At 37.2% G+C, this 13,405-nt stretch overlaps 1 protein-coding gene across 2 annotated transcripts in view; it reads left to right on the top strand.

The window, feature by feature from the left end:
- Nucleotides 1-11,472, top strand: part of ACTR3B (actin related protein 3B) — a 40,380-nt gene extending 28,908 nt beyond the window's left edge. Inside the window, exons 10-12 of one of the 2 annotated variants that reach the window (XM_083377213.1) lie at nucleotides 5,444-5,569; nucleotides 7,507-7,590; nucleotides 10,326-11,472. In XM_083377213.1, the coding sequence (XP_083233339.1) occupies nucleotides 5,444-5,569; nucleotides 7,507-7,590; nucleotides 10,326-10,553 (438 nt within the window). In that variant the 3' untranslated portion in view covers nucleotides 10,554-11,472. Of the gene's footprint in view, nucleotides 1-5,443; nucleotides 5,570-7,506; nucleotides 7,591-10,321 lie in introns of both variants that reach the window. The other variant, XM_083377214.1, reaches the window with a different exon arrangement.
- Nucleotides 11,473-13,405: the final 1,933 nt, after the last annotated feature.

The raw sequence follows: 13,405 nt of genomic DNA, 5'->3' as shown, positions 1-13,405 counted from the left end.
AACGATAACAACATTAGCTACTACTTTCTACCTAACCCAGATGGAAATGGAAGAAGAAAAAGATCAGACTGAATTAATGACAATTATATTACATCAAACATTACATCAAACATCAAAAACTGAGCTATTAAAGCAATATTTCAATGATTATAAAGGGGACACCAGCTTGGCAAAACTGTCATTTGGATGGTCTCCTCAGATTCAAATAAGAGATAGAGGAAGAAAGGGAGACACATTTAAAAATTCAAAGGCATTCAAAGATGGAAGCCTGATTGGCACAAAAGGAAGGCGAGAGTTAGACTTAAAAATTTAGACTTATCTCTTTTTTGGGATTTGCAAGGACAGAGCTTAAAAAATCTCTTTTGATGGAATAAGGGGAATCTTAAAAAATAGATATATATATATAAACTGATTTTACATTTAGATTTTAGATCTTTAAAGGAAAACAAAATTAAGCTTTTAGAATAAAATTTTGAACTATACTATAGAATTTAGAATCTTATAACAACAGATAGTATTTTAATAATTGTTGAACGGTTAAGACAAAAAACATTTCTCTAATTGGTGATTTGTTAAGATGAAAACTAGACTTTACTGGTAAATCATAAGAATGTTTTGTAATGAACAATGTAAGTTTTGTAGACAAGAGAATTATTCTTTATTGAAATAGGGAATTGTGGGTTACCCAAAAATTAAGCTTTCTTCTGTATATTATAGGCTACTTTAGAGTATTTTATTGCAAGTAGGTAAAACTTAAAAACAGGATTTTGATATGTATTAATGAAATTATATTGAAAATTTTGTTAATTGACTAGCTTACAACTAGAAATGTATTAACTTGATTACTTTGACTATGTGAAAACTAAGGGAATCAGAGAGGGAATCTTTATTGATGTATCCTGAACTACTTACAAACAACTTGTGATTTGTTACTTTTGATTACCCAACCACCATATTGCTTCACAAATTCATGTATATGTAAATATTAAAAACCAATAAAACTTGTAATAAAAATAATAAAAAAGGTTTTATAAAACTCAGCTGAAGGCCTAGGACTGGGGTGATGGCGCGCATGCCCACAGAGAGGGCTCTGTGTGCCACCTTTGGCATGCATGCCATAGGTTCGCCACCATGGGTATAGGGTTTCCTGCCTAAGCAGGGGGTTGGACTAGAAGACCTCTAAGGGTCCCTTCCAACTTTGTCATTCTGTTATTCTTTTAGATGGGTGGAATAGAAATTTAATAAATAAATTAAATTAAATTAAATAAATAAACAACCAGTCAAGAGGGGGAGGTGCCCTCAGTGGCTTAATGGCCACAGATGGGAAGGATCTACCTTCACTTACTTATAATTGGATCAAGAAGCTAAAAGAGGCTATGGGAAATTTGCACCTTTAGACTTGCAAGATTCTATTAATGTAACCCTACAATAAAGTAAGATTGGTCTATCTTGTTGTGTCAGAAATTCAGAAATCTCTTTCTTTCTAGAGATACCTCTGGTAGAATCTCATTTATTATGTTTCTAAGAGTTAAGGAAACATCACTTCTTTTAATTCCACTACTGCTTTTTTCCTTGAGAAGCACATCATGTGCAATTTTCTTTTTCATGAATTTATTCTGTAGATTTTGTTAATGTCCAAAGTTTTCTCTACTTCCCACTGAAGATAAGTGTTGAGCACGTTTTCCATTTCTCTTTTGAGATTTTCTTTCACCCAATCCTTAGGTACCCCGCTAGAGTTCTTGTTATTATTCTATTTCACTATTTCCAGTTTAGCTTCCAATATATTTGGAATAGAAATTTAATAAATAAACAAAATATTTAGCATTTTCAATTTCTCTGAATTAATGATGTCTTCTTGTATCCTGCCTACAGATCTTTTTCATTTCTTTATCCTGGTGTTCTAACTTGGCCATTCAGTTGTCCTATTTATCAATAAAGTGACCTTTAAGAGAATCCAATTTTCTTTCAAAATCTTGTTTTAATTATACCCACAATTTCTTTTCATGAAAAAGCAATGGAACAAGGTACAGTTAGTCCTTGATCTATATCAGTCATAAGTCATTTATTTTTTAGTGTGGTTGTAACTTTAAATGGTCACTAAATGGATGGTTGTAAGCCAAGGACTACCAGTTTGCAGTTAAGAGTAAGATTTAAAAAAATGATACATAGATATAATATATAAATTCCAGATAATAGTGTGAGAAAAAAGATATAATGAAAATCCTTAAAAGAAGACTACAGTCTTGTTCTAAGCATTCAGTTCTTAAAAGTTTTTTTTAAAATACTGCTGTTTATACTAAAACCCAAACTCTGTCTGCCTATCTTAATTTAAATTTAATTTCAAAATAGAAAACACCCAAGTAGTTATTTCTTATCTTGGAGCCCCCTCTTGTGGCAAGAAAACAATCTCATAAAGTTCATAATTTTTTTAAAAAAAGTTTGATCAAATAATTACACATGAAACAAAGCTGTTTGCATTAGGAATATAACCTGGTTGCAGGAAATACAATAGAAATAAGATAAATAGAATCACAATAAAAATAAATTGTTTTCAGATTAGTAAAATAATTATTAGTAAAATTGTATTGAAAATGGCATTTCTTGATCAATCTGTGATGCTTGTTGAGCTAGAAAGAGTAAAATAAAATATAAGAAATATTTCCTATGCTAAAAATTTCCTAGCTATATTGATCAAATATACTGTAATTTGCTACTGTCCATGTCCCTCCTATAGGCAAATATATAATTTTAAAACTATTATTTAAAAAAATGTTAAACTCTCGAACACTGGAAAAAGGAGTCAGTTGTAAAAATGTATAGAGCTGGCCTTCTGAAACATAAATGTACAAATTCCAAAATTGAAGATTAAAGCTCAAATGTTCAAAAGGTAGCTAATGAAAAAACCCCAAGTTAGTAGATTATTGAGTGAAGTATTCTTTAGTAAAAAGAGTTCACTGACTCTCATTCATCACTATCTGCTGGAAATCCATAGATGACACTTGGAGCAGGCTATAAATCACTCTGAAGATTTTATAGTGTTAACAATAGAAGTGAATATTTGTTGTTCATGGTTGAACTTTGGCGTCCTTGGTGTTCTCTGAATTTGCAGACATTTCATTACCCAGTTTACTAACATCGTCATTGCTAGTGAGTGTGGGGTTTGCTCCTGTACTTGATTATGTTACCTAGTTCGGTAATGAAATGGCTGCAAGAAAACAACCAAGCTCGGACAGCACATGTTTATAGTGTTTTGGGGTCATCTTCTTTGGAATAATCTCCAGTTCTTCTCTTGGGTATCTTGACCTTTAATCATAATCAAGAATGAAAAAGAGAAACTGGAAATAATTTGTCCACTGAAGAATACCCCTTTTTGATTTCATGAATGAAGCAATACCGTTTTGCAGTAGAAGTTGTCTTAAAATACCTTTATAAAAGGAATTTCAAGTGAAAGCCCTTTTTGTATACCTTACATTGGTATTTACTACTGTTTTCTAGCCATAACATATTTGTGGATTAATTAGTTTTGTTGTACCATACACAATATAGGCATTTCTAGTTAACATTAGCACCTACTTTATTACCCTTTTCTTATTATTAACTGCTGAGCAAACTTTTCTCCATGAATATGGATGGATCATCCAAAAGTTTCATTTAGTCTTCTGACCTTCAGTTTTTTTAGTACATTATTATTCAAATTATTTTTACCCCTGGTGCTACAGTTTAATGTAGAAGTTATGGAGATTATCTTCTGCATCAAAATTCACCAGTTTCCCATATTCCATCATCAACTGGGTTTATAAGTGCTGTAGTAAATTCTCTAATTCTCTTCTCCAATGTTTAGGCATATCTTATTAACCATTCTAGATTTATTTGCTATTAAGGTAAAAGTAAAGGTTCCCCTGCACATGCGTGCTAGTCGTTTCCAACTCTAGGGGCCGTTGCTCATCTCTGTTTCAAAGCTGAAGAGCTAGCGCTTGTCCGAGGACGTCTCTGTGGTCATGTGGCTGGCATGACTAGACACCAAAGGCGCACGGAACGCTGTTACCTTCCCACCGTAGTGGTCCCTATTTTTCTACTTGCATTTTTATGTGCTTTCGAACTGCTAGGTTGGCAGAAGCTGGGAAAAGTAACAGGCGCTCACTCTGTTACACGGCACTCGGGATTCGACCCGCCAAACTGCCGACCTTCTGATCAACAAGCTCAGCGTCCTAACCCACTGAGCCACCGTGTCCCTTTAATTGCTATTAGCTAGCAGACATTTTCTACATTCCTTGACTTATGACCACAATTGGAACCAGAATTTCTGCTGTTAAGTCATGCCCAATTTTGTGATCTTTTTACCATGGTTGCTAAGTGAATCACTGCTGGCATTAAATGAATTGCCCAGTTTTTTAAATGAATACAACCTCCCCCATTGACTTTGCTTGTCAGAAGGCGGCTGGGAAAGTTACAGATGGTGATCATGTAACCCTGGGATGCTGCAGCCTTTGTACATACAGTACATGCCAATTGCCAAGCACCCGAATTTGTTCGTGTGACTGTGGGGAAGTTGCAGCAGTTGTAAATGTGAGGACCGGTTGTAAGTAACGTGTTTTTGGTCATGGTCTAAGGTTCATGAGCAGGGGACTGCCTGTATTGCTTTGGTTGAGGTGAAGGAATTAATAAAGGCTAATTCTCATTAGCCTTTTTAGTCGTTTGAAAGAAGTAAACCAACCATTTTCTCAAAATCCATATCAGTTTAATTAGCCCTCATTATTGCAATCTGCCATGTGAGGGAAAAGGATTGGGCCTTAAGTCTATTTAACATACTAAATAATATATAACTGTGTACCCTTCTATAGACTAAGGTAAATTATGAGGTGAGATAAGATGTCTATGACCTTTTCAGTTATAGAAATTCGGAATTCTTTGTTCTGAAATATTTGATTAATTTTCACCCTATCTTCAAAAGCCCACTTAAGATCTTATAGTGTATTGGTTTAGACTGCTGTTTCTTAACTTGATAAGTTTAAGACGTGTGGGCTTAAACTCCCACAAGCTGGCTGGGGAATTCTTGGAGTTGAAGTCCACCCATCTTAAAGTAGCCAAATTGAGAAACACTGATCCATGCTTAAATTATTTCGTTCCTTCTCCAATCTAGCTGCTGCTTTCTTTCACTTCTAATTCAATTCATTTTGTAATGGAGATCCTTATTTTAAGCTATATCTTGAATACTAAGAGAGTTACCTCACACATAGTTGGAAAATTGTGATCAAAATAATTTTGAGATACTTGGGAATGGGCAGCTGTTGCTCAGCCACAGGAGAAGGCTAAAAGCCGCATGCAGCTCCTGAGCCATGAGTTGCCGACCGGTGGCCTAGAGATAAGATCTATAGATCTGATTGTTTTAAAAAAAGGGTTGGTTGTATTGTCTAAAGCCCAAAAATGTTTCTTTGTCATCTAGAATGTGGTACTTTCAGGAGGATCTACAATGTTTAGAGATTTTGGTCGTCGTTTACAGAGGGACTTGAAAAGAGTAGTAGATGCTCGACTAAAAATCAGTGAAGAACTCAGTGGTGGTCGAATAAAGGTAAATTGATTTTATTTCCCATTAAATGCCTGAACAAACAAAGGGAGAGGCCCTGAACTGATTAGCAAGGCCTGTAAATCAGATGTCATTTTAACATGCTAATTGCATTTATTCAGGCCAGTATGCTGCTCTGAGATGATTGACAAAGAACATTATGTTGTTTATATGATGATAGTCATCTGAATTCTTCAGGTTTAAAGAAATGTGCAACATCCAGAAAATGCTAGAACATTTTCAGCTCATCTTACTATTTTGTAACAAAAGTGAGATTTTCGGCAGTCAAAGGTCTGGTTGCAAAAATTTAGTTCAAAGGATTTCATTCTGGTTATTAGGAGTGGAGCAGAGGACGAATGAGAGTCATTTCGGTGTAGCAGTTAGGGCATCAGTCTAACAGGTGGGAGACTCTGAGTTCTAGTTCTGTCTTAGAGGCAAAGCCACTCTTTCTCAGGCCTAGGAAGAAGGCAGTGGCAAATCACTTCTGAAAATCTTGCCAAGAAAACTGAGGAACTTTATCCAGCTAGTTGCCAGGAGTCAAGACAAGAAGGGAAAAAAGAAAGAAAAAGAAAGAAACAGAAAGATCTAAAGTTAAGAAAGGAAGGAAAGAAAGGAAGGAAACAGAAAGAAAAAGAAAGAAAGGAAAGAAAGAAAAAGAAAGGAAAGAAAAAAGAAAGAAAGAAAGAAAGAAAAAGAAAAAAGAAAAAAGAAAGAAAGAAAGAAAGAAAGAAAGAAAGAAAGAAAGAAAGAAAGAAAGAAAGAAAGAGAAAGAGAAAAAAAGAAAAGAGGATCAATATTTTCTCTTTGCTGGACGATATATATCCAAGATGTAATTGTAGCAACAGTGTAAAAAGAAATAGCAGAACTCACAATATTTTAGGCGGGTGCCATTCTTTTTTTTTTAATCCCATTTATATCCCGCCCTTCTCCGAAGACTCAGGGCGGCTTACAATTTAAGCACAAATCAATGTGCTTAGCAATAGCCTTCATTCTATGTATATGCCTGCTTATTAGGGCTTTCGACCCCCCCCAAGCGGCATTATTACAAAGTCAGCTTAATTGCCCCCAACAATCTGGGTCCTCATTTTACCTACCTCGGAAGGATGGAAGGCTGAGTCAACCTTGAGCCTGAAGGGACTCGAACCTGCACTAATTGCAGGTAGCTGGTGTTACTTAAGGAGGCATTAGCCCACTGCTCCACCAAGGCCATTCTTTCTAGTAGAAGGATAAAGTCTTTTGCATTAGGAATGGAGAGCTCAAATCTTGGGTATTTAAGGCGAGATTTAAGGTGCTGGTACTTACCTTTATAGCCCTACATGGCTTAGGCCCGGGATATTTTCAGGACCGTCTGCTACCGGGGACGACTTCCCATCGCCCAGTACGCTCACACAGAGAGGGCCTCTTCAGGGTGCCGTCGGCCAGACAATGTCGGCTGGCGACCCCCAGGGGGAGGGCCTTCTCTGTGGGAGCACCAGCCCTTTGGAACCAACTCCCCCTTGAGCTTCGGATGGCCCCGGACCTCCGGTCCTTTCGCCGCGACCTCAAAACTTTTTTCTTCCATCGGGCTGACCTGGATTGATGATGGGGTTTTTAAATATGTTTTAATTTTTAACTGTGTAGTCAATTTATTTTGGGGCTGTTATTTAATTCTTTTTTAATTTTTGTATTGTTGTTTTTTATTGTTGTTAGCCGCCCTGAGTCCTTCGGGAGATAGGGCGGCATATAAGTCCCAAAAATAAAATAAATAAATTGGGCCATAGAGATTTTCAACCCCCATTGCTGGAATCTGAGCCAGCTTTATTAATTCCGCACAGATGGTTATTCAGAATCTCTTCTCCCATAATAACTCATTAAACACAGTGTGCTGTTCCAGCTGGTAGGCCTAGTTAACTCAGCCTGTGTTGTGTTCTGATAATATTCTGTTTTTGTTTTGTGTTTTGCAGCCCAAACCTGTGGAAGTTCAAGTGATCAGTCATCACATGCAGCGTTATGCCGTCTGGTTTGGCGGATCTATGCTTGCGTCGACGGTATGTCTTTTATTAAATCAGCTGGTCCTAGGAAAAAACCAGGATATTAAGCATGTATACTGTATAAAGTTGCAAGTGATTTATTTATATGAAATTATTATTTATATGAAAGAGCCTAAATAATTTTTGAACTCTTACTAACTGCTGCAGCCATCCTAAGAATTTGATTACATTTTTTGACATTTTGGAGAAACATTGAATTTATTAACTTAATAATATAGGTTTAAAAAAAACAGGAAGAAACAATGCAGCACCCAGGAAAATCCCAAAAGAAGATAATACATTGTACAATGTTTCATATATTCTAGTTCAAAACCATTACTAGTTTACAGTTCAAAAGAAATGATTATACCAAAATGTATCTTGTATTCCATTCATCTGCAAAATGATTGTTTTATATACATTATTTAAAATAATACTTTTTCCAAATTTATTTTAGTCTCAGACAAAAATTCTACTTATTCTGTATTGAGCAAAAAGATAACTGACATGCTTTAAATAAAAAAAGATGATCTGTTCGATTCCTAGGCAAGAAATTGGCTTCTTTATTGTTCCCACCAGCAAATAAACTCACTGTTTTTCCCATTGATGGTCAGACTTACACCTTGCATTACTGTAATAAGATCAATATGGAGAGAACAAATGTTAGGCAAAATCTCGGGGGGGGGGGGAATTACATTTCTCAGTTAAAAAAAGACCCAGGGACTTCTAAAGATATCTGATTAGATTCATCTAAATCCAAAGAACATACAGGTAATTCTCACAACTGGTTGCTTAATCACCATTCAGTGTACCTCCCCAGGGCTACCTATGACTCATTTTCAGGGCTACAATGATCCCATCACATGATCTGCATGTTGGGCACTTGGCAACCTGCTCAAATTGCAGCTTTTTGCAGTGTCTCACAGTCACTTAACTGTTATTAGGGACTTTTTTGGCCAGTTTCTGATGTTTTACTTCCAATTTTCAGCAAAAAAAATGCCTGTTGGAGAAAACATTTGTTTAACGATCATGGCGTTTACTTAATGATTGCAGTGTTTCCTTAAAAGAAAGGTCATAACTCTGGATCTCATCATGTGATGCCTTGGCTTACAACCACAATCTTATAATTCCGAACTCATAAATTGAGGATTTCTTGCAGGATACAGACTCAGATGATCTGCATTTAAGAAGTAGTCCTAAACATCTGAAGATGTTTGCAATTGGCAATTGCTGCTTTCAAAGCCCAGGACCACATAAATAGAATAGCCCAAAGCAGACAGTTTGGTAGAGAGAAGTTCTCTGAGGATGGGCTACAGCAGGAGTTTGAAAGCTTGGAAGACTAAATCTCTGGTTCCAATGACTGATCCAGATTGGTTCCTTCAGCATTAACTTGGGACACGTATATTTGCCTTTGTTCCCCAGCATCTCTGCTTCAAATTCCACTATTTGAGGGGCTGCCACGAAGAAGGGAGTCAAACTATTCTCCAAAGCACCAGAAGGCAAGACAAGGAACAATGGATGGAAACTAATCAAGGAGAGAAGCAACCAAGAACTAAGGAGAAACTTCCTAACAGTGAGGACAATTAACCAGTGGAACAGCTTTCCTTCAGAGGTTATGGATGCTCCATCACTGAGGTTTTTAAGAAGAGATTGGACAGCCATCTATCTGAAATGGTATAGGGTCTCCTGCTTGAGCAGTGGGTTGGACTAGAAGACCTCTAATGTCCCTTCCAGCTCTAATCTGATTGAGTGAACCTTCTCCAGCCTTGAGTCCTTGGCTAACTGCTCAGTGTACTGAATTGCTTTCATAGAACACTTTTTACAATTCTGTAGTCAGTTCACGAAAATTCAAATAGGTTTTCAGTCTAATTTGGAATAGCCCCGAGCCAATTCCGAGACTTCCAAGTTCAGAACCAGCTCTTTCTGGTGGTAACTTAACAGAAGCAAAAATAGTAAGTCAGATACGACTTTTGACAAATAGAACATAGTTCTTTATTGGTAAACTGTGACTGGACGCACAAGGAATTTGTCTCCAGTACATAAGCTCTCTTGTACATACAAGCAAGAAGTGATAAATCATGATCATAGTCATAAAATACAATCATCATAAATCATAAGATACAATATTCAGGGGTGGTCATAGGATGCTAAATAAACAACATAAATCATAATAGGATACTAAATAAAAGCAATCAACATAAAATATAAGATACATACAACAGAGCTATAGTCATAAGATGCTAAAGAAATAGGTAATAGGAAAGATGAGAAGGATAATAGTAATACAGCTATATTACATGGTTTGACATCCCAGGGCATAAGACAGTGTTGTGGGAATTAATTGTTTAGCAGAGTGATGGCATGGGAGATAAACTATCATTTTATTTTGAGAAATCATGGTGTAAGAGTAGACTTCAGCAAGTTTTCATGCATGTAGTCACTTTGCATTGTAGTATAACATCTGCTAGAAATGGAACAAAACCTTTCTGTATTGCTTTAAATTTCTGTTCCTTGTCCAAAGGGCTTTTGGTAAAAAATATCTTAAGTATATGTGTCTCTTTCTTTCAAAATTAACTGCCATTCTATCTTTGCCCTGTGAGGTGAATTCCTGCTATTTCCAAGGGAGATAAATGCACTGTGAAGGTGATCATGTACCACCAATTTTTCTTCTGGACTGGTTCATTTGCTTGATCGTACTTTTTCACATGCGGCAGCTTCTGATCTATCCTTAATATTTTTTTTTTCTCAGCCAGAGTTCTTCGAAGTGTGTCACACCAAGAAAGCCTATGAGGAATATGGTCCTGGCATTTGCCGTCACAATCCTGTTTTTGGAATTATGTCATAAGATTCACAGTGCAGCATCATTACGGTTCAGCATCCTGGTGCAGCTCTGGGGTCTGATGGCGAACTTTCTGCTGACGAGGAGAGAGACTTGGTGCAAATATCAAAATTCGGTGTGGTGTGGATGCTTCCCTGCCTAGAATATGCATTAGAATCAGGGACTTCAAAGCAATGGACTGGCTAGAAGTCAACGGAGAAAAATGACTCAACTTGATTGTTAAATTAACTCCTTTGTGCAAGTTAGCTTCTAGTATATAACATTCGCTTTCCTAGAAAGGGTGAAAGCAGAAACTGTTTAGATCAGTGTTTCTCAACCTTAGCAATTTTAAGATGTGTGGACTACAACTTCCCATGCTGGCTGGAGAATTTTGGGACTTGTGGTCCAGACATCTTAAAAGTTGCCAGGGTAGAGAAACAATAGCCTAGATCAGGGGGTCTTCAAACTTGTTCCTTTTATGACTTGTGGACTTCAACTCCCAGAATTCCTCGGCCAGGCATGCTAGCTGAGGAATTCTGGGAGTTGAAGTCCACAAGTCATAAAAGGGACAAGTTTGAAGACCCCTGGCCTAGATGAACAGAGATCCAGATAAGAACCCAAAATGTGATTTTGTTCCCCTTGAATCTGACATTGGCTTTAACCTTATATTGCAGTGTTTCTTGACCTTGACAACTTTAAGCTGGGTGGACATCAACTCCCTGAATTCTTGCCTGTTATAGTGAATTTGGCAAGGGGAAAGCTCAGCCATTGTAAAATTGGTGTCTGGTTTCATTAAAAAAGTATCCCACATTTGCAATATACAAAGGTTTTGAAAGTTTTACCCTCATGATTATGTTTGTGGTTGTTTTTTCTGCATAAGAGTACAAGTATCATAATGCCCAATTTGTGGAAGTGATCTGAGTGTTTAGGTGAGGCCTATGATATCATGTTAACAAGCCACCCAGTGTTATTTGAGAGTAAGATGAGCAGCTTATAAATATTATAATAAGTCTTCCTTACCATTAGTACAAAACCTAAGTTAATTTTTTGAGGATGTTATGGATTTTTTTAATGGCAATGTTTATGTTTATGTTATAGGTTTTTTTAATGGCAATGTTTAATGGCAATGTTTATGTTTGTACGATTTATTACTGCTATTTATTTGATTTTGGGGGTTATTGTTTTAAAAAGTTTTAAAAATGGGAATTGATTCTCTTGGTGAAATAAAAACAGTTAATGTGTTCACAAACAACTGTACTTGTTATATTCTATCTTGTTAAGGCCCTTTTCTCCTTTTAAAATATTTTGCTATAAAGTGGGGCTAATTTCTCAATATATTCTTGGAGAAGATATAATATGATTTTTTTCTTATTATTTTCAGGAAGAACCTAATGCAGCTGAGTCAAGAGTTAACCCAGTGCTGACTTTTTTTTTTTTAAAAAAAATAGCGATTAAAATTGTGGCTGGAAAGCAGTCATTTTGCCAATGAAGTTTGGCAGGATATTAAAGAGATAGTCTACCAGTGGTGGGATTCAGCCGGTTTGCACCGCTTCGGCAGAACCAGTAGTTAATTTTTTGTTGCCTACGCCCAGAATGGACTTCCGGAAGCAGCATCCACACAGAGAACTGGTTGTTCACATATTTAAATCCCACCACTGTAGTCTGGGTGTTGTGAAAGGGAATTGTGCTTTGCCCACACCTGCTGTGAGTGAACATTTGCTAGCACTCGTTCACCACATTTGTACAAACAACTGGTTCAGTGACCCAGTTTTTCCCCTCTGCTTAGCAAATTCTGCTAAAAGATTATTCCAATTTCTGGTCTTGGGAAGTTCAAAGCAGACAGAATCTTTTGTCCCTGGATTCTTTAGTGGAATCCATTTTTGTTTTTATTTTTTAAATAAATCAGGCTGTAAGAGGACAATTACAACATATATTTGCAATTTCTTTCAATTAGGCTAGTTTGACACATCCATGCCTTCACTGGATTTGGTTGGACAAAATAACTGATGCTGAGCAAGCAAAATGTTGAATTATACTAAAATCCACTGAATATTTGAACTCTGTAGTAACTTCCCAACCCTTCAGTCAAGTACAGGACCTGTCCCCAGAATTATTTCATTTGTGATTACTTCATTATGAAATACAGACATTGGGCCAGATACAGTGATATTTATGTAATAGTAGAAAACCCATGAGCCATAGGATCATGATTTCAGAGATGTTTCCTTAATAATGATGATGATAATGGAAGGGACCTTGGAGGTCATGTAGTCCAACCCCCTGCTCAGGCAGGATACCCTATACCATTTCAGACAAATGGCTGTTCAGTCTCTTCTTAAAAACTTCCAGTGTTGGAGCATTCACAGCTTCTGGAGGCAGGTTGTTCCACTGGTTATTATTTATTTATTCTAACTGTCAGGAAGTTTCTCCTTAGTTCTAAGTTGCTTCTCTCCTTGGTTAGTTTCCATCCATTGCTTCTTGTCCTACCTTCGGGTGCTTTGGAGAATAGCTTGACTCCCTCTTCTTTGTGGCAGCCCCTCAAATATTGGAAGACTGCTATCATGTCACTCCTCGTCCTTCTTTTCCTTACACTAGACATACCCAGTTCCAGCAACCGTTCCTTATATGTTTTAGCCTCCAGTCCCCTGATCATCTTGGTTGCTCTTCTCTGTATTCTTTCTAGAGCAATTGCCGGCCTGTGGGCCGGACGCGTCACAAGGAAATTGCACCCACCCCATTGCCGGCAATGGGGGAAAAGTTCTGATACGTTGCACCATGTCATGTGACGTCGCGAGTTTGACATGTCTGTTCTAGAGTCTCAACATCTTTTTTACATTGTGGTGACCAAAACTGGATGCAGACCAAAACCTGGCCACTGCCGCACCCCCCGACCCTAGCAATGCGTCACTTGCAGCCTTCTGCACCATCCCGACCTGTGCTGTGCTCATGCAACCTGTGAACTTTCCCTGACCCGTGATGTGCTTCTTATCTGCCCTTGGGCACCTTTCCTGATCC

Source organism: Vipera ursinii (genome assembly GCF_947247035.1).
Source record: "Vipera ursinii genome assembly, chromosome: Z".
NCBI lineage: Eukaryota > Metazoa > Chordata > Lepidosauria > Squamata > Viperidae > Vipera > Vipera ursinii.
This window is presented reverse-complemented; position numbering and strand designations above follow the sequence as displayed.